Source organism: Musa acuminata, chromosome BXJ3-1, assembly GCF_036884655.1.
Source record: "Musa acuminata AAA Group cultivar baxijiao chromosome BXJ3-1, Cavendish_Baxijiao_AAA, whole genome shotgun sequence".
Taxonomy (NCBI): domain Eukaryota; kingdom Viridiplantae; phylum Streptophyta; class Magnoliopsida; order Zingiberales; family Musaceae; genus Musa; species Musa acuminata.
In genome coordinates, this window is record NC_088349.1 from 11,785,557 (window position 1) to 11,807,626 (window position 22,070).

General features: G+C 40.8%; 4 protein-coding genes across 4 annotated transcripts; all 4 read right to left on the reverse strand.

Moving 5' to 3' along the window:
* Positions 1 to 178: 178 nt before the first annotated feature.
* Positions 179 to 1,027, reverse strand: LOC135629175 (probable CCR4-associated factor 1 homolog 11). Its single transcript, XM_065136365.1, has one exon. It carries the CDS (start codon positions 1,025 to 1,027, stop codon positions 179 to 181), a length of 849 nt encoding a protein of 282 aa, XP_064992437.1.
* A 1,287-nt stretch (positions 1,028 to 2,314) lies between these two features.
* Positions 2,315 to 2,986, reverse strand: LOC135629177 (PRA1 family protein F3-like). Its single transcript, XM_065136366.1, has one exon. The coding sequence runs from the start codon at positions 2,984 to 2,986 to the stop codon at positions 2,315 to 2,317; it is 672 nt and encodes a 223-aa protein (XP_064992438.1).
* A 16,046-nt stretch (positions 2,987 to 19,032) lies between these two features.
* Positions 19,033 to 19,896, reverse strand: LOC135629178 (probable CCR4-associated factor 1 homolog 11). The gene has a single exon (XM_065136367.1). It carries the CDS (start codon positions 19,894 to 19,896, stop codon positions 19,033 to 19,035), a length of 864 nt encoding a protein of 287 aa, XP_064992439.1.
* Positions 19,897 to 21,225: 1,329 nt separating this feature from the next.
* On the reverse strand, positions 21,226 to 21,876 carry LOC135629179 (PRA1 family protein E-like). Its single transcript, XM_065136368.1, has one exon. It carries the CDS (start codon positions 21,874 to 21,876, stop codon positions 21,226 to 21,228), a length of 651 nt encoding a protein of 216 aa, XP_064992440.1.
* Positions 21,877 to 22,070: the final 194 nt, after the last annotated feature.

Genomic DNA, 22,070 nt, shown 5'->3' on the forward strand with positions numbered 1-22,070 from the left:
GTAGGGCTCGTTGGTGCGTCGTCGAGTACTGTTTGTTTCCCATGCTTGCATACATCGGATACGCACGAGCACCGGTGCGCATGCATCGTTGTCGTCTCATCGACTTCTGGTGGCCGCAGCAGTAGTACGTGCTGCTGAGCACATTCTTTTAGGACATGCAGATCGTACATGTACTAAATTAAACCGCCAACCCCATGGCAGCCAAGCGGTGGTAAGGCCAACCTCTGCGGTCAATCCTTCGAGTCCTCCTGTTCTCGACGCATCTATTCTCTATACCATAGAGGACCGATGCAGATCTGTCGTCCTCTACGTTATGCCTTCGTTGCTTCATTTCGTTGAAGAGTGCCCCAATTAGTAGACTGTCATATGCTGCTTGGTGACGGATCCCTACGGGTTCAAAGTTCAATAACTTTGATAGTCCCACCAAACCAATCTCTCCCCGACGCAGTCCTCCACAAAATCGAGATATATATTTGAGATCATAAATCTGGCCGAAGATGGTCCTCACCAAATCAGAGAACTCGTTCAAGGTGTTGGGCAGTGGGGCTCGGGTGATCATCTTTATCACAAAAGCCACGTCGTAGAGTCCGTGAAATGTAACATACCTGGAGCTGTAGGGTTGGCAGAAGAGCTTCACGCATACCAGATAGGCGCACCGCCGCGCGTCGATGCCGTGTCGTCGGTATTGCTGGAAGTCGTGCCCGCTCTGTGTCAACAACTCGATGGAGTCGGGAGAGGAAGCATCCACATCGGGATCGAAATCCGAAAAATTGAACTGCCAACAGCACCCCGGCCATGGGGTGTTGCCGCCTTCGTCGAACAAGGCGACGCCCAGCTGGATCAGGTGCATGTTATCCACGTTGTGCTTCACGTCATTGTATCTTTCTTCTTCGGTGGCATTGCGAGGGGTGTCGCGAATGAACCCCGGGAACTCCGTATCGATTGCCACTATCGGGTAGGAGCCACGGAGACTGAGGATGAGCTCCAAGTGCTCCACAAGGTTTGCCTTCCCCACGTTGATGGCCATGGCAAGCTGCACCACTCTCTCTGTCGCTTTCTCTTTCTCCTTCGCTTTCTCTTTCGCTTTCGCGCTCTCTCTCTTCACTAGCAGTAGTGTATGTACTTTGGGGTCACCCTCTTTGGTGTTTATATAGACGATTTCCCGACGCATAACACAGATTTCTAACATTATTCATTGTATTCGGACGATGTTATAATTATTACTTTTTCTATTCATTTTGTATTGCCTACATTGCTAGCTCCCTTTCATCACCAAAAATTGTTTGCCTAGCAATTGGTTCTACGTTCCATATTAACCTTGCTACTTCATTAATTCCCTTCCCTTCTCTACCAAAAATATGTGTGATTCACCAACTTTCTCAGCTTATCCCTCATTTTATTCCTCACCTACCACAATGGATTAATTTTACTGCTCATCATCGTCATTAATCCTAGACCGATCAATATTAAGTTGTGCCTCCCACAATGGTTTAATTAGGGCTTTCCTATTCCACATGTATTTGACTGACATCCTTTTCCCTTCCATTCGTTCCGTGTTTTGGTTTCCTTGATGATCGAGGACAAAGGCCGCAACTTTGTCTCTCACTAGACCACATCATATTAACCCATTGCTTCAAATCCTTCCCTTCCTCGTGCAATTGCCTGCCCCTTTAACCAATTAGGGAAATACTTCTAATTCTTTGTTCACATATATTCCATATAATTTTGAAAAACATGCCATGTGGGAAAATATGATTAATAATTCCTTTTTTTTTTTCTTCAAACACAAAAAGCAGTTGCTAGTATTTTCAATACCCATATTGGTCGATCTATCTAAGATTAGGAGCAACGCTGCGATTAACTTTCAACAAAAGACCTTCACCCTTAGCATAGTAGGAAGATGTCAAACCTTTCAAGCTTATATATAAATAAATCTATTGGCTGACTTGGTAGATGCAACCCCATTCTAATCATACTTCCATTTCATGCCTAAGTATCATCACTTGGAATAAGAAAGATATCATAATTGATATAAAAAATTCACTTGAATCTAAAATTGCATTGACCAATTTCTTTAACATGTTAGAGACATGTTGGGTCGATAGTGACCAACTTCTTTAACATGTTACATAAAAACTCGGATATATGTGTATGCACTAATCATAAATTTAAAGAAATATATACAAAACACAATAACTCACGGTCCCATTTGATATTGGGAATTACTATGGGCTCTATTCCCTTAAGCCTAACTTCAGAACAGAACAGTTTGATATACTCTGTAATCAATAACGATATGATCAAGTTGTAATTGTCAAGAAAATAATGCGATCCCGTAAGCGGGGACAACCAATCCGCCGCTTGCGGCCTCTGTTTCATGGAGAAAGCGATCGTCCGTCGTCGCCCTGAACAGCGAATGCAGGCAGATGATCACTGTTCCGATCATGATGGCTCCGAAGACGGTCGGTCCGACATTGGAGAAGATGAGAGCGAAGATCGTGGCCACGGAGAGCACGCCGAGGATGGTCCCGTCGGTGATCGGGCGGTCGCAGAGGACGACCGGCCGGTCGCGGGTGAAGTAGAGGAAGAACCAGGCGGCGGTGAGGGCGATGAAGGCGAACAGGGAGGCAGGGTGCCAGAGGAGGGAGACGGCGAGGACGGAGAGGCAGAAGAGGGTGTAGTTGGTGCGGAAGTAGGCTCTGTTATGGCGGAGGCGGAAGCCAGCGTCGCCGGCGCTGGAGGGGCGAGCGAGGGCGGTGACGTCGAGAAGCTGCAGCCACGGGCGCTGGGCGGAGATCAGGGCCCTGCCGTGCTCCTTAAAGCTGGAGACCAGGTCGGCGGCCCCGGCGGCGGGAGAGGACTTGTTAGGCGGCGCGGGGGCCGGAGAAGGGTGAGCCTCCGAGACGGAAGGCCGCGATGGGGGCACGGGCGCTGGATCGGGGTAGGCGGAGATGGGAACGTAGGCGGGCGGCGATGTATTGTGCATCTCGGCAGCTCCTCCAACCACTGATTCCTTCTTCTGCCACCACGGTGGCAGGAGAGAGAGGGGAGATGCAGGAAGAACCCAGAGAGAGTGGCAGATGACAAATAAGCGGCCAAATAGGCAACGTGTGGTAAACGCATTCTCGCCCGATTTGGTCGAGTCACCCCGAAAAGTTGGCCAGCTGATATGGTGTCTCTCATGCGTTAGTCGGTCCCGAGGATTTTACTTTCTCAGTTGTGTTTACCAAAATTGCATGTAGTCAGTTGTTTCTGTTTTTACACCTACCAATTTAATTATTTATAAAAAGCCATTGATTGTCTCTCTTTTTTTTTTTTTTTACTTAAGAGCCCCTATTTTCATATTTTAACTGGGTCTAGGAGTGCCCTTCTTTATTTTTATTTTGATTCATGTCTCATGAGTTAGTAACCTTATTTATTGGTAATTCAAATCAATGAGCTCCGATTTCCTAATAGGAATAATTCGTTCAACTTTGTGAGTAGTTTAAGTCGGTAAGCTCTAATACCTTATGTATTTCATAATTCCAAAACTATCTAGGCAATTTCGTGACGTTAGAACCTTATGTGATTTATGTTTTCGATAATTTTTAGATGGATAGTTCAAGTGAACAAGCTTAAATACCCTCATGCGCCTTATGTATCAAATGTCGTCGGACATCTTATATCCCTTATGTGACTGGCTCAAGTTGACATGTCTTGACCCTCATATGTCTCATGCGTCCAATATACCCGATGCGAGTCATTCAACTCATCAAATTTCACTATCCTCGTGTGTCTCATATGATCAACAAAACGAAAATGGGTGATTCAAATTAGTATACTTCTAATGCTCTCATGCCTCTCATACATTCAACACTCCCTATGCATGTTATTCAAGTCAACACGCTCTGATCCTATAAGCATCACATGCATGTGACACCCACTATGGCAGTGACTCAAGATAATATACCCATATGCCATTATGTGTTTCATGTATCTGACATTCCTATGTGAGCGATTCAAGTCAGCATGCTCTAATGCCTAATGTCTCATGTGTCTAGTATCCCCTATGTAGGTAGTTTGATTAGCATGTTGTAATGCCCATACGTGTCTCATGCATCTCACAAGCTCTACAATGGCTGACAAGTTGTGATGCTATCACATGTCTATGTGTCTCATGCATCTAATACCTTTTGCGAGAGCAGTTCAAGTTAGGAAGCCTTGATGCCCATGCATGATTTATGCATTTGACACCCTCTATATAAGTGATTTAAGTCATCAAGCTGTGATACCCTCATGCATTCAACATTGTTTATGTGGCGGATCTACGTCGACATATTACAATGTCGATGCATGATTCATGTGTTTGACACCACCAACACAAGTGATTCAGGTCAAGTCCCAAATCATATATCTAAACACTATTTATATAGGCAATTTAAGTCAACACGCCTTGATTTCCTCATGTGTTATATAGTTAACACCCTTAGATATTTGACAACCCCTATGAGAGCAGTTCAAATCATCACACCTTGACATTCCTGTGTCTCATGTGTTCAACACCGCCAATGAGAGCGGTTTAAGTCAACAAGCCTCGTTACCCTCATGTGTCTCATGCATTCAACAACTTTACATGGGTCATTCAAGTTGGCACACTCAAATATATCCAACACCCTTTATGTGGGTTGTTCAAGTCTATACATCCAACACTCTTGCATGTCTATTGCTTTTGACACCTACTATGCAAGTGGTTAAGTAGACACACTCCAATGTCGTCATATGTCTTGTGCATCCTATTACCCCTATATGAGTATTTTAAGTCATGCCCTAGTGTTGCCGCACTCTTGTGTATCTAACCCCTTGGGCCCTCGCACATCTCATATGTTTGATACCTCATATGAGAGATATTCAAGTGGGTATGCCTAGATGCCCTTGTGTGTGTCTTATATCTTACAACCCTACTTTGGTGGTTCAGGTTGGCAAGCCTAGATACCCTCACACATCTAATCCATCTGATGCACCATATATGAGTGGTTCAATTCAATAGCCACAATACCCTCATATGTCTAATTCATTTAATAACCCTCATACGAGTGATTCAAGCAGGCACATCGGTGCCCTCGCATGTTTGATACGATCGACACTTCTATGTGAGAAATTCAAGTGAGTATACTCAAATGCTCTCACAAGTATCTTACATCTAAAACCCTTATTTGGGTGCTTAAAGTTAGTAAATGTAGATGTCCTCATGCATTTAATTCGTTTGGCATCTCCTATATGGACAGTTTAAGTCGGTAGCCATGATACTCTCACATGCCTAATCCATCTGATACCTCATATGTGAGTGATTCAAATAAGCATGCATCGATACCCTCGCATGTCTTATGTGATTGACACCTCTATGTAGGTAGTTCAAGTCAATCTGCCATCACACACTTACATGTTTTATACATCCAAAACCCCTATGCATTTAGTTCAATTGGGAATACCTCAAAACCCTTGAGTGTCTCATGCATCTAATACCACCTCTATGCAGGTGGTCGAAGTCAGCATGCCCAAAGCTCTTGCATTTCTCATATGTCTACTGCTTCTATACAAGCGATTCAAGTCGGTGCATCCATATGCCTTCATATGTCTTATGTATTCGACACCCCATAAAGAGGATGTTCAAGTCAACATGCTACAACACCCCTCTACATCTCATTTGTCTCACACCCCCTAAATAAGTAGTTTATGACAATAAGCCCTAATGCCTTTGTATGTCTTATGTATTCGACAATCCCTATGTTAGCAATGTTGGCATGCCCTCGCATGCTCATACATCTCTTGCATTTGCGCCCTACGTGGGTAGTTCAAGTCAACACATTCTAATGCCCTCATGCTTCTAATATATCTAACACTTCTTACATAAATAGTTCAATGCATGCCTTAGTGCCCTTGTGCATCTTACGTGACTAACACCCCTTTATATGGGCAATTCAAATGGCATGCCTTGATACTCTTGTGCATCTCATGTTTATGACACCTTTATGTGAGTGATCAAAGATTGGCAAGCCTCGATGGCCTTATGTATCTTATGTATCCAAGACCCCCATATGGGCACTTTAAGTTGGCATTCATGACTCCCTCACAAATCTAACGCATTTGACACACCCTTAGGTTATTCAAGTAGCCATGCTCCTAAGGCCCTTATGTCTCTTATGTGTTTAAAACCCACTATGCAGGATATTCAAGTCTATGCTACACAATGCCCTCATGTGTCTCATGCATTCAACACCCCCTATGTTGATGATTTGAGTTCAGACATCATGATAGTCTCTCATGTCTTATGTGTCTCTAGCCCCTATACTAACAATTCAGCATACTCTGAAGACCTCGTGTATCTCATGCGTCTAACACCATCTTTGTAGCCAATTTAGGTCCACATGCTTGATGCCCTTATGCCTCTCGTGTCCAACACCACCTACATGTGTGGTTCAAGTTGCACACCCCAATCTCTCGTGCATCTCATGTGATTGAGACACTCTATATACATTATTTAAGTCAACACACTCTAATGAGCTACTAGATCTAGTGCATCTAACTCCTTTGAACATTTGATGGCCCTACATGAACAGTTAGAGTCAACACACCTAAATGTTCTTGTGCATCTCATTTGTCTAACACCCCTAATGTAATTAATCAACTCCACACACCATAATGCCCTCGTGTATCTCTTGCATTTGACACCTACTACATAGGTGGCTTGTGTCACTTGTCACGATACCCTTACTTGTCTTATGTATCTAACAACCCCGTACACAAGCAGTTCAAGTCTACATGCAATGATAACCTCATGCGTCTTATGCGTTTGAAACCTATGTAGAGATAGTTCACCTTGGCATTCTAAGATATTCTTGTGTGTCTTATATGTTTAACACCTTCTTTGCAAGTGGTCCAAGTTACACATCATAACACCCTCAAATATTTCATATGTCTGATAGCTACTATTCGATAGTTAAAGTCAGTATGCCTCAACAACAACATGCCTCTTATGCATTCGACACCCACTAACACCTTCATATGTCTAATGCGTCTACACATGCTACATGGGTTGGGTGATTGAAGTTAGCTCACTCTCACACTCTTGTGCATCTAACACCCTCATATGTTTGACAATCCTATACGAGTGGTTCAAGTTGGAATGCCTCAACTTTGAAGCACCTCATGCATCCAACAAACCTAACGTAGGCAGTTAATGTCAACAAGCCTCAATTCCATCACACAGCTCATGAGTTTGACACTTTTATATGGTTAACCAAAGTGTTGTTTCCTCATTCCATAAAATGCATCCATTCGAGATTTAAAAAAATATATATGTCTCATTTAATTGTTTCCTAAAATAGACAACAATAATTAAGGTATTAGAGATGAATATTGTGCTATGGAATAGGACATTTTCTTCTAATTTTGTATCAAAATGATTGAACACCTCTTATGATTTATCACGTGAGTTAATCATTTGACCATTTGATCGCTGCTATCAGACATATTTCATTCACAATTAAGTTCTAATTAGACAACCTCATAATATAGCCTTTGCTACATTGATATCTACGTAATACCGCTTTTATCATGAATAAACCATAGTATAATATAATAATTTTTTTCTTCTAATACTAATGCAATAATTAAGATGAAATTTATGAACATTCCCATCCTCTAAGTTAATAAAGTCTAATAGAAAATATTTTGGTAACCAATCCCCGTCCACCAACTAATCATTCTAAAAGCGCTAACATTAAAGAAAAAAGTCGAATCACCCACTAGGAAATAACGTGGTGGGTGGTTATGGTTTGTTTTCTATGGATAATAATCCACGGGAGGTCATTTGGACTAGCCCTATCAACTTCTGTGGCAAATAGTTCATGAAGGTTGTTCGGGCCTATTTATCCCTCTATCGGCCCCCATGGACAATAGTTCATAGGAGGTCGTTCGAACATATCACCTCTATAGACAAAACACCAAGGGAGACATTGGGCCTATTCTGGAGGATCTCCTTAGTTGGTCAGGTATAAAAGCCGACCCCTGGTGTCAGCCTAAGAGTCAGACCTCTTTCCAAAAACATGTCACACCTTATGTAATTTTCAGAACTAACTTGTGCGTTAGAGGAGTCGGGTCAGAAAATTCCTCCCGACGCTAACCTTTGCGGAATAACGCACCAAAAATCTCACCTCGGCTTGACCTCAAGACCACCTCAGATAGGTCAAGGTTATGCGAAGACCACCTTAGTCGGACTAGGACCGCCACAAGAGTTCCTCAGATATCTCTACACCTTTGGGACAAAACCAAGCTGGGATGACTCGACCATCCATGATGCATCCCCTCAATAATTTGGCCCTAGAAGGAGGGCATTGAATATCGTAGGAATACCCGCCTCTATGTTGAAAAATCTAGGGGCGATATCACATGCGCAGCAGAAGAATATTAAAAATAAAATCCCTAATTTCTCAAAATATGTGTTCATCATCGTGTGAAGATTGGTGCATAAAAATTGAGAAACTTAAAATTGTGTATATGAAAGATTGTATTACCTAGGGAGATTGTATATCCTTGAATCCTTGCAAATCTCTAGAAGAGGGTGAAGAAGGTCAAGTGTCATTCTCTCTAACGGTGATCCACACAACATGGTTGCGATGATGCTCCTTAAAACTCCAAACCTGTTCTCTGAGGAGGAGAAGGGGAGGACAATAGGAGAGGCAATAAAAAAAGCTTTAGCCTATGAACCATTGGTTCCTTGTCTACTTAACTCTAATGGATCCAGCTCTATTGAGTATTGGATCTCCATCTAACTATCTAAGCCTCGTAAATTAGTATATCTCTATCCAATAATCTCTTATTGACTCTTATTGGATTTCATCCATAGGATCCAATAATTCATGAGCTTATTGGATATCCAATAAGATAGGAGCTCCAACCAATATCTCATATACGAACCATTACATATCGCAACACCTACCATATGTGTATGACCCTTTAGGCCCAATATCGAGCTGGTCGTGAGTCATAATTGTCAGAACTCATTCTGGCTCATTGAATTATTATCTCCATAATAATTCACTCGACTCATCGACTGCGGACGTACTAGGCCACTACGTCGCAGTCCCTAGATGGTATAGGAGAATCTAATCCTTTGGATCTATCTATCCTCAGTTACCATGTACTTATAGTCCCTCAACCATCTAATATTCTAAAGATCGTATATCGAGCATGGTACTATCATGCCCATACGGTTTCTTATCGAGTCTTACTCTAATCGGATTCTCTCAGAGGACTCTTTCTCTCTAAATCCGAATGACCTTGGCCAAGTATTTGTTTGAGCAAGAAAATAGAATATTCCTCTCATGATACCAAGAGTGGATGATCCTCTATCGACACTCAATAACCCTCATAAGGTTGGCTGCCACTCTCAATAACCGGTTGTACTAGATTTGAAAATTTTAAATCTATAAGTCTGGTATCAAAGAATGGAATATCATACAAGACATCCTTGATGTCTCAAGTCTAAGGACCATATACACTATTGGGACTACGGAATTACTGTTTGTTAATAAGGCATCATCAACCATCCCGTATTCCGTGAGCAGATCAATTAGTGAACTCATTCTCCAATGCGTACCTGTATTGTATCCTTAATGTCCCCGCACAAGTAACTATGAGACCAGCTAACTCCATCATATGGACAAGTATACAACGCACCAGTTTGTCCGGTTATCTCAATGTCCTTCTCGAGTAACCTATGACCGGGATTATTTAAGGTCTATGTTTAAAGGTGAATTAGTCTCATTATTGTAATCCTATCATGATCTGATTCCCATTGTACAGATCCATAGAGATCACAATGTATATATGCAATAAGCAATATAAAGTAAGAAATTATCATAATAATAATAGTAAAAAAGATTGCGTGTCATATCACACATGTCATCACTCACGTGAATGACTTGCAGGTCACCCATGACTAGCACCTAGGCTACTTGTGTCCAACACCACCTATATGTGTGGTTCAAGTTGCACACCCCAATCTCTCGTGTATCTCATGTGATTGATACACCCTACATAGACTATGTAAGTCAACACACTCTAATGCGCTACTAGATCTAGTGCATCTAACTTCCTTGAACATTTGATGGCTATACATGAGCAGTTAGAGTTAACACACGTAAATGCCCTTGTGCATCTCATTTGTCTGAGATCCCTCATGTAAGCAATTAACTCTACATGCCATAACGCCCTCATATATCTCTTGCATTTGACACCCACTACATAGTTAGCTTATGTCACCTATCACGACACCCTTACTTGTCTTATGCATCAAACAACCCCATACACAAGCAGTTCAAGTCCACATGCAATGATACCCTCATACGTCTTATGTGTTTGAAACCTTTGTAGAGGTAGTTCACCTTGGCATTCCAAGATACTCTTGTATGTCTTATATGTTTAACACTTCCTTTACAAGTGGTCCAAGTCCACACATCATAACACCCTCAAATATTTCACATATCCGATAGCTACTAGTAGATTCTTAAAGTCAATATGCCTCAACGCTAACATGCCTCTCATGCATTCGACACCGATTAACACTTTCATGTCTAATGCGTCTACACATGCTACATGGGTGGTTGAAGTTAGCTCACTCTCACATCCCTATGCATCTAACACCCTCTCATATGTTTGACAATCCTATATGAGTGGTTCAAGTTGGAATGCCTTAACTTTGAAGCATCTCATGCATCCAACAAACCTAATACAGGTAGTTAATTTCAACAAGCCTCAATTCCCTCACACATCTCATGAGTTTGATACTCTTATAGGGGCAACCATAGCGTTGTCTCCTTATTCCATAAAATGCATCCATTCGAAATTTAAAAAAAATATTTTGTCTCATTTAATTGTTTTCTAAAATAGACAACAATAAATAAGGTATTAGAGACGAATATTGTGCTATGGAATATGACGTTTTCTTCTAAATTTGTATCAAAATGATTGCACACCTCTTATGATTTATCATGTGAGTTAATCATTTGACCATTTTATCATTGCTATCAGACATATTTCATTCACCATTAAGTTCTAAAATTAGACAACCTTATAATCTAGCTTTTGCTACATTGATATCTATGTAATACTGCTTTTATCATGAATAAACCATAGTATAATATAATAATTTTTTCATTCTAATACTAATGCAATAATTAAGATGAAATTTGTGAGCATTCCCATCCTCAAGTTAATAACGTCCGACAGAAAATATTTTGGCAACCAATCCCCGTCCACCAACTAATCACTCTAAAAGCATTAACATTGAAGAAAAAAGTCGAATCACCCATTGGGCAAAAATGTGGTGGGTGGTTATGGTTTGTCGATCTCTATGTATAATAATCCATAGGAGATCATTTGGATTGGCCCTATCGACTTCTATGGCCAATAGTTCATAGAGGTCATTCAGACCTATCTGTCCCTCTATCGGTCCCCATGGACAATAGTCCACAGGAGGTCATTCGAGCATATCGCCCATGTAGACAAAACACTAGAGGAGATGTTGAGGCTATTACGGAGGATCACCTCACTGGTCAGGTATAAAATCCAACCCCTGGTGTCGACCTAGGAGTCGGACCTCTTTCCAAAAACCTCTCAAACCCTATGTAATTTCTAGAACTAACCTTCATGCAATAACCCACCAAAAAGCCCACCTCGGCCTTACCTCAAGACCACCTCGGATAGGTCGAGGTTATACAAAGACCACCTTAGTCGCACTAGGATTGCCATAAGGGTTCCTTAGATGTCTCTATGCCTTTGGGACAAGACCAAGCTAGGCTGACTCGACCGTCGATGATGCATCCCCTCAATAATTTGGCACTAGAAGGAGGGCATTGAATATCGTAGGAATGCCCGCCTATGTGTTGGAAAATCTAGGAACGATATCATATGCGCAGCGAAAGAATATTAAAAATAATATCCCTAATTTTTCAACAGATGTGTTCATTGTCGTGCGAAGATTGATGCACAAAAATCAAGAAATTTAAAACTGTGTATATGAAAGATTATATTACCTAGGGAGATCGTATATCTTTGAATCCTTGAATCCTTAACAATTTGGCACTAGAAGGAGGACCTTTGTCACGCCCCCCGAATTTAATTCTCATTTAGGAGGTGTGAACCTAACTCAAGATTGATAAAATTATAATTCAACAAACAATCCAGGATCCAATCACACATTTGAGGTCACTAAGAAAAATATTCAAGTCATTCACCTCTACAATCCACAATTCACAAAACCTGTGCAGTTTATAATCATACATCATGTCACTAGATGATTCTTTAAAATCCAAAAGCAACTTAACTAATCCATAACTATATCATAAATCCATAAGCGCGGCAATTAATGCAATCACAAAACCAACATGTACTACATGTTTATATCAGTACACAGTTTAAACTTAACATTTTCAAAATCCTGACGTAAGAGATACTTTTCAAATATTTACAAGATACATCAATCTAGATTTGTCATTGATATTTCATTACACCCAAAAAGAACTTATACAACATCAACCTATCAAGTACAAAATATTTGCCCCAAAATCTTCTAGTCTTCCACTGCCTCAACCCAATTTACATATTTTAGCGAGCGATAAGCTATCCTGAAAAATTTATATAGCAACGGGGTTAGCATATAAAGCTCAGCAAATGACTAACATATCCATAGCAAAGAGGACAGGTTTCAAACAAATAAGGTATCAAAATACAAAGCAGAGATACAAGATGAAACAGTAGCATGTTTTGTTTGAATGCAGAATTACAATGTCGTATCGTTCGAAGCACGTTTTATTCATACAATCGAGGAAAGATAATTGGAGTATATCATTGGCATAAGGAGCATATCAATGACATATGGTAATTTCAAGGCATAACAAAGACGTAAGGAGCATTTTGGATATCAATGGGATATGAAACAGTTTGAAATATATCAATGGTGAATGAAATGCTTCAGAACGTATCAATGGCATATGAAAATATTTCGGAAGCATAAGAAGCATTTCAGAACATATCAAAGAACAAATACGAAATATAAGCTCAAACGTCGTACTCTAGCATAGTGCATGTGAGGTTTAACTCAGTGGTGGCTCCACGCCGTGTGAGTTCTCGACTCCATCCACGGGTAGCCCTTTCCTACTCGAGCCCTCTCACCCTGCCCAAGTGCTAGGTCGGCTCTGAATTTCATATCAAATGGATAGAAGGTGAAGTGGGATCATAACATAATATGGTCCATCCATTTCTGAATGACCACCAAATATAAGTCTCCCACGTTTGGGAGCTCAATCCACCCATGTCTGAGTGAAATCATAGGGAGCCGGCAGAGCATCACAGGCTCTAAGCATAACTCCATTTACCATTTCTAGCAAAGGTTTACATTTATTCCACAAACACCGGAGTACAAAGGGACAGTATGAATAATGAAATTAGCATATATTGGAAGCACATGCGGAACAACGAAATGTACATATGCCTTTCGAGTCAATACAATACAAACATAATCTTTCACAAATGTATTCAGATTTGAAAGGAAACAAAAGCAAGAGCATACAAGGATTTCAAGAAATCATATATAGCTCAATTGAAATAAGAAAGTTAGATAAATTCAATGTCCAAAGAAATAAAACTAGAAGAGGCACATATCGAAAGCAAATGCGGAACAATGGGATGCATGTGTCGAATCATTACGATGCAAACATGATCTTTAGATGATAGCTGCAGATATACAAATAAATAAAGGACAAAAGTATACAAGAATTTAAGGTAATAATGTAAAGTTTAACTGAAGTAAGAGTTTTTTTTGCCGAAATTGATTTCCAAAGAGAAGAAACAAGGAAAGCCGAAATCGACCAAAGCTCGATTTTGGCAGAATTTGATAGGAACATTGTATGAACTATTTCAATAACCAATTATACTCCAATTTATATAAAATAGGTGTCATTAGAAAGCTTTGTCAATCTAGTTTTAGGCAAATCAAGTTTAACAAGAATTATAATTTACAACAGGGAGTTACAGATAATTTCGTAGTGAAAGGTCTGAAAATATTAGCTCTGTTTTACTAAATCCATAGCGTTGATGAAAGCAGATGTTTCAATTAGCAATTGTACTCCAAAAATTTCAAATCAGGAATACACATAAAGCATTTTGAGTCTAGCTTTGAATAAATTATACTTTGTATGAATCTGAATTCACAGCAGAAAGTTATAAGTAGTTAAGCAATAAGAGGTCAGAAATTTTAGTCCCTATTTTGCAGAATCTGTAAGGTTAATTTAAACAAAAGTCTTAGTAGGCATTTAAACTCCAAATCATTCGATCTTAGTATCAAAATAAAGATTTTTTGTCTACTTTCAAATGAAATAGGTTTTGTCTAAATCATAGTTTATTACAAAATGTTATGACCGAAACATTGCATAGAGGTCAGATTACCGAAAAATTACAGATGCATAGCTTTATATCAAAACGAAAGAAGGTCTGGTTCTCAGTTGAAATCTTTCAAATTTTGCAGAATAAAAATGGAAACAGAGATTAAGGTTACTGTGGGATGGGGTTATAACACTTACCTTAAAATTATTTGAATCCCAAATGTGGGAAAATTGATAAAAAAACCTCAAGCTCTTCTTCTTCTTCTTCTTCTTTTCTCGAACTCACGTTGGCTGCAACTCTTCAGGTTTGTTTTCTTTAACCTTTCATCTAATTATTTGGGTTTTGGCTAATGCAAAAGTTGTAAGGTGTCATGCATGCATGAAAGGGGCTAGGTGTCATCTTTAGAGCAAAGATAAGTGGTACCAACCTTAGGTTAGTTAGTGACACATGTCCTCTATATTTTTTTTTTAACTTAAATCTGAATCTTTCATAAATTATATCAAACTTATAATATTTACTCTTAGGTCCCTAGCCATAAACTTTTAATATAATATTATTTAATATAAAATAATTATTAAATAATCCTTATTTTTACAAACAAACCTTTTACTAAATTTTTAAAAATGTGGGATGTTACAACCTTGAATATAGTAGGAATATCCGCCCATGAACCCTTTACACAAATGGGAAGCTACTTTAATAGTGCAAAGATTGAGTGCTCTAGTGAAGAAACTCTACCCCAAATCTATAGCACCTTTACACAAATGGGCAGCTACCCTCCTTTCCCCAGTTGGATGCAACTACCTCCACTCAGACACTAGGGTATTACCGGCCTCTATTCAATGACTTAGAACTCTCACCTCCGAGGATGAATATGAGGAACTTGGTTGTCCCTGCAAAGGCATTATTGAACCTCATGAACCAAGTGTAGGCGCTCACAAGCATAATGCAGGCAATCGCTCCGCTTTTGTCCCAACTAAGTCAACAGACTATCTTGTCATCGCAACCACGATCGATATCTCAACCACCGCTAGCACCCGCACCTATCGAAGTCATAGATGTCCTACAAACCGATGACACGGTATCGACACGCAGCGGAGCACATATCTGGTATGCATGAAGCTCTTCTGCCAACCCTACAGCTCCAAGTATGTTACGTTTCATGGACTCTACGACGTGGCATTTGTGATAAAGATGATCACCCGAGCCCCACCGCCCAACACATCGAACGACTTCTCTGATTTGGTGAGGACCATCTTTGGCCAGATTTATGATCTCAAATATATATCTCGATTTTGTGGAGGACTTCCTCAGGGAGAGATTGGTTTGGTGGGACTATCAAGGTTATTGAACTTTGAACCCGTAGGGATCCGTCACCAAGCAGCATATGACAGTCTACTAATTGGGGCACTCTTCAACAAAATGAAGCAACGAAGGCATGACATAGAGGACGACAGATCTGCATCGGTCCTCTATGGTATAGAGAATAGAAGCGTCGAGAACAGGACTCAAAGGATTGACCGCAGAGGTTGGCCTTACCCAAGACGACAGCAACACCCCTTGGCTGCCATGGGGTTGGCGGTTTAATTTAGTACATGTACGATCTGCATGTACTAAAAGAATGTGCTCAAAGATAAGATTTCCCCAACTATATGATAGAAGAAATCTCTCTATTCTGTTGAGGGAAATCCTTTCTCCTAATCTGTATAAATAGAAGAGGGAACATGTTAATGTATTGAAGCATTTTTCATTTCTTGAATAAAGCTTCTTCACTTCTTCAATAAAGCTTCTTTAAGATTTGCTCTTGCCTTTGGCCAACGACCAACGTCATTGAGAAAAGCGAAGCTTCGCCCTTATCTAACGTCGCTGCAGCCACATTCCTAAGAGGCTCCACAACCAATCCTCATCTTCCTCACCGCGGTAGCCTTTGCTGTCTTCGCTGATCTGCCAACAGTCGATGGACTTAAGGAGAACGAAGGGCGGATTTAAGGAGAATAAAGGGAACGCCTGTGCCCTCATAGCAACAGCAATCACAACAGTAGCAGTGATCTGCTCTTGCCCTACTCATGAAGTCTCTTGCTTGTAAATCATTCTTTGCATCGATCCAAAATTGGTATCCTTATCAGGAGCACTATCTTGCGGGGGCATGATAGAATATAAGATTTTCTCAACTATATGAGGAAATCTCTCTATTCTGTTGAGGAAAATCCTCTATTCTATTGAGGGAAATCTTTTCTCCTAATTTGTATGAGAGAGAACATATAAATGTATTGAAGCATTTTCATTTCTTCAATAAAGCTAAAGCTTCTTCTCTTCTTCAATAAAGCTTCTTCAATAATTGTTCTTATCTTCTATTCTTTCCATCATGGTATCAGAGCAATGAGAAAAGCGAAGTTTCGCTCTTGCCATCTTCCTCAATAATTGTTCTCATCTTCCTCAATAATTGTTCTCATCTTCCTCACCGCGGTAGCCTTTGCTATCTTCGCTGATCTGCCAACAATCGGTGGACTTAAGGAGAACGAAGGGCGGATTTAAGGAGAATGAAGGGAACGCCTGTGCCCTCACAGCAACAGTAATCGCAATAGTAGCAGCGATCTGCTCTTGCCCTACTCAAAGTCTCTCGTTTGTAAATCATTCTTTGCATCGATCCAAGATTGGTATCCTTATCAGGAGCACCATCTTGCGGGGGCATGATAGAAGATAAGATTTCCCCAACTATATGAGGAAATTTCTCTATTCTGTTGAGGAAAATCCTCTATTCTGTTGACGCTCTTGCCTTTGGCCAGCGACCAACGTTGTTGAGAAAAGCGAAGCTTCGCTCTTGTCTTCGGCCAGCGACCAACGCCGCTGCAGTCACATTCCTAAGAGGCTCTACGGCCAATCCTCATCTTCTTTACCACGGTAGCCTTCGCTGCCTTCGCTGATCTGCCAACAGTCGGTGGACTTAAGGAGAACGAAGGGCGGACTTAAGGAGAACGAAGGGAACGCCTATGCCCTCATAGCAACAGCAATCGTAATAATAGCAGCGATCTGCTCTTACCCTACTCACGAAGTCTCTCGCTTATAAACCATTCTTTGGAGCACCATCTTGCGGGGGCATGATAGTAGATAAGTTTAAGATTTCTCCAACTATACGAGGAAATCTCTCTATTCTGTTGAGGGAAATCCTTTCTCCTAATCTGTATAAATAGAAGAGGGAACATGTTAATGTACTGAAGCATTTTTCATTTCTTCAATAAAGCTTCTTCACTTCTTAAATAAAGCTTCTTCAGTAATTGTTCTTATCTTCTATTCTTTTCATCAAATATATCATCCTGAGTGTCAAGAAAATGTCCCTCGGAATGGACGATGGAGTCAACTTGACATTTTCTGATAGAGATCTGCAGCAATTTTCATTTGCATCCGTGCCAAATCGAAGACTTAATCCACGACAAGACTCGTTCTTTTACGGTATTCAGAAAATTAAAACGAAATTGATATTCTTTCTTTCGATACTAAACGTGTTTAGTTGATGATCTTTTTTTGTGTTCATTATTTACTGAGAAAAATAAGAAAAAGTTCCTCTCTGTTTTGACTGCCTATCTGCTTGACACTTGAGCTATTTCCCCACAGATACAAGCTAGCGAATCCTATGGTTCATGATTTATGTAACAAAACTTTCATACCGATTAAAACTTTCTACAAAATTTGAAATTGAAGAGAACTATTATAAAAAAAAAAAAACTGATATCGAGAAGAAATTAGTTTGGTAAGTCGTGAAAGTATTATATTTTGAAGATATTATACACCTAAAATGTATTACATCCATAAGGATAAAATTTATTCAATTTGTATTTTTTATATACATTATGGCTGAATAATATTGATACTTCTTTTTTTTTTCATATGATATATGATTTTCTACTATTAATTTCAGTTTAAATTGGATGTTCTATTTTTTTTTCTAAAATTTCAAACTGCAGCGTGCTAGATGATGTTGGGATTTTACTTTATCGAATTAGCATAGATTAACACCAATGGACTGCTCGGTTTTTCTGCTACCATATGATCAAGGTTTATCAGGAAGTTTGAATCATGAGGATCTTACCCAAGTTTGAATCATTTTGAAAAATCATGAGGAGCTTCTATCATCGGAAAGAGTAAATGCAAGTAACTTGCCCAAATTAAATAGACATGAATCTATATAGACGCAACAAGTATTAAGAGTTGTATGATACAGAAACATATTTCTCAATTGTAATAGGTCAAACAAATGTGTTTTTTTGAACATATTTGACAGAATTAGGTACTACTATTGCATTTTAATTCCATAGGCTGTTCGTGTACCTGTTGCAAATACGTACAAAAAAATATGTCATGTATCCTTGATCGTTCTTGTAGGCAACTTTGTTGCATGCTTCACCTCGATGAAGATTGCCCTGAGCAGTAGACCTGTAGGGCTCGTTGGTGCATCGTCGAGTACTGTTTGTTTCCCATGCTTGCATACATCGGATACGTACGAGCACCGGTGCGCATGCATCGTTGTCGTCTCATCGACTTCTGGTGGCCGCAGCAGTAGTACGTGCTGCTGAGCACATTCTTTTAGGACATGCAGATCGTACATGTACTAAATTAAACCGCCAACCCCATGGCAAGCAAGCGGTTTTGCTGCCGTCTTGCGTAAGGCCAACCTCTGCGGTCAATCCTTCGAGTCCTCCTGTTCTCGACGCATCTATTCTCTATACCATAGAGGACCGATGCAGATCTGTCGTCCTCTACGTTATGCCTTCGTTGCTTCATTTCGTTGAAGAGTGCCCCAATTAGTAGACTGTCATATGCTGCTTGGTGACGGATCCCTACGGGTTCAAAGTTCAATAACCTTGATAGTCCCACCAAACCAATCTCTCCCCGACGCAGTCCTCCACAAAATCGAGATATATATTTGAGATCATAAATCTGGCCGAAGATGGTCCTCACCAAATCAGAGAACTCGTTCAAGGTGTTGGGCAGTGGGGCTCGGGTGATCATCTTTATCACAAATGCCACGTCGTAGAGTCCATGAAACGTAACATACTTGGAGCTGTAGGGTTGGCAGAAGAGCTTCACGCATACCAGATAGGCGCACCGCCGCGCGTCGATGCCGTGTCGTCGGTATTGCTGGAAGTCGTGCCCGCTCTGTGCCAACAACTCGATGGAGTCGGGAGAGGAAGCATCCACATCGGGATCGAAATCCGAAAAATTGAACTGCCAACAGCACCCCGGCCATGGGGTGTTGCCGCCTTCGTCGAACAAGGCGACGCCCAGCTGGATCAGGTGCATGTTATCCACGTTGTGCTTCACGTCATTGTATCTTTCTTCTTCGGTGGCATTGCGAGGGGTGTCGCGAATGAACCCCGGGAACTCCGTATCGATTGCCACTATCGGGTAGGAGCCACGGAGACTGAGGATGAGCTCCAAGTGCTCCACAAGGTTTGCCTTCCCCACGTTGATGGCCATGGCAAGCTGCACCACTCTCTCTGTCGCTTTCTCTTTCTCCTTCGCTTTCTCTTTCGCTTTCGCGCTCTCTCTCTTCACTAGCAGTAGTGTATGTACTTTGGGGTCACCCTCTTTGGTGTTTATATAGACGATTTCCCGACGCATAACACAGATTTCTAACATTATTCATTGTATTCGGACGATGTTATAATTATTACTTTTTCTATTCATTTTGTATTGCCTACATTGCTAGCTCCCTTTCATCACCAAAAATTGTTTGCCTAGCAATTGGTTCTACGTTCCATATTAACCTTGCTACTTCATTAATTCCCTTCCCTTCTCTACCAAAAATATGTGTGATTCACCAACTTTCTCAGCTTATCCCTCATTTTATTCCTCACCTACCACAATGGATTAATTTTACTGCTCATCATCGTCATTAATTCTAGACCGATCAATATTAAGTTGTGCCTCCCACAATGGTTTAATTAGGGCTTTCCTATTCCACATGTATTTGACATCCATTTCCCTTCCATTCGTTTCGTGTTTTGGTTTCCTTGATGATCGAGGACAAAGGCCGCAACTTTGTCTCTCACTAGACCACATCATATTAACCCATTGCTTCAAATCCTTCCCTTCCTCGTGCAATTGCCTGCCCCTTTAACCAATTAGGGAAATACTTCTAATTCTTTGTTCACATATATTCCATATAATTTTGAAAAACATGCCATGTGGGAAAATATGATTAATAATTCCTTTTTTTTCTTTCTTCAAACACAAAAAGCAGTTGCTTGTATTTTCAATACCCATATTGGTCGATCTATCTAAGATTAGGAGCAACGCTGCGATTAACTTTCAACAAAAGACCTTCACCCTTAGCATAGTAGGAAGATGTCAAACCTTTCAAGCTTATATATAAATAAATCTATTGGCTGACTTGGTAGATGCAACCCCATTCTAATCGTACTTCCATTTCATGCCTAAGTATCATCACCTGGAATAAGAAAGATATCAATTGATATCAAAAATTCATTTGAATCTAAAATTGCATTGATCAATTTCTTTAACATGTTACATAAATTTGAATTGCATGGTTGGTTGATTCCTTTTACATTTTGCGTCGATAGTGACATGTTGGGTCAGTACATGGAGCTAAAAAATTCAATGGAATTGAAATTTAAGTGATCAAATCCTCTAACATTTTTATATATAAAATATTTAAAATATCCTCAATATTTTTTTATATGATATTTTGTTATTACTATGGGCTCTATTCCCTTAAGCCTAACTTCAGAATAGAACAGTTTGATATACTCTGTAATCAATAACGATATGATCAAGTTGTAATTGTCAAGAAAATAATGCGATCCCGTAAGCGGGGACAACCAATCCGCCGCTTGCGGCCTCTGTTTCATGGAGAAAGCGATCGTCCGTCGTCGCCCTGAACAGCGAATGCAGGCAGATGATCACTGTCCCGATCAGGATGGCTCCGAAGACGGTCGGTCCGACATTGGAGAAGATGAGAGCGAAGATCGTGGCCACGGAGAGCACGCCGAGGATGGTCCCGTCGGTGATCGGGCGGCCGCAGAGGACGACCGGCCGGTCTGGGGTGAAGTAGAGGAAGAACCAGGCGGCGGTGAGGGCGATGAAGGCGAACAGGGAGGCAGGGTGCCAGAGGAGGGAGACGGCGAGGACGGAGAGGCAGAAGAGGGTGTAGTTGGTGCGGAAGTAGGCTATGTTATGGCGGAGGCGGAAGCAAGCGTCGCCGGCGCTGGCGGGGCGAGCGAGGGCGGTGACGTCGAGAAGCTGCAGCCACGGGCGCTGGGCGGAGATCAGGGCCCTGCCGTGCTCCTTAAAGCTGGAGACCGGGTCGGCGGCTCCGGCGGTGGGAGAGGACGCGTTAGGCGGCGCATTCTCGCCCGATTTGGTCGAGTCACCCTGAAAAGTTGGCCAGCTGATATGGTGTCTCTCATGCGTTAGTCGAGAAAATGCTGCTGGCATTCGGTCCCGAGGATTTTACTTTCTCAGTTGTTTTTACCAAAATTGCATGTAGTCAGTTGTTTCTGTTTTTACACCTACCAATTTAATTATTTATAAAAAGCCATTGATTGTCTTTTTTTTTTTTTACTTAAGAGCCCCTATTTTCATATTTTAACTGGGTCTAGGAGTGCCCTTCTTTATTTTTATTTTGATTC

What these genes read in the sequence shown, in the direction of transcription:
- LOC135629177 (XM_065136366.1), bottom strand. Translation starts at nt 2,986, where the DNA reads ATGCACAATACATCGCCGCCCGCCTACGTTCCCATCTCCGCCTACCCC.
- LOC135629178 (XM_065136367.1), bottom strand. Translation starts at nt 19,896, where the DNA reads ATGGCCATCAACGTGGGGAAGGCAAACCTTGTGGAGCACTTGGAGCTC.
- LOC135629175 (XM_065136365.1), bottom strand. Translation starts at nt 1,027, where the DNA reads ATGGCCATCAACGTGGGGAAGGCAAACCTTGTGGAGCACTTGGAGCTC.
- LOC135629179 (XM_065136368.1), bottom strand. Translation starts at nt 21,876, where the DNA reads ATGCCAGCAGCATTTTCTCGACTAACGCATGAGAGACACCATATCAGC.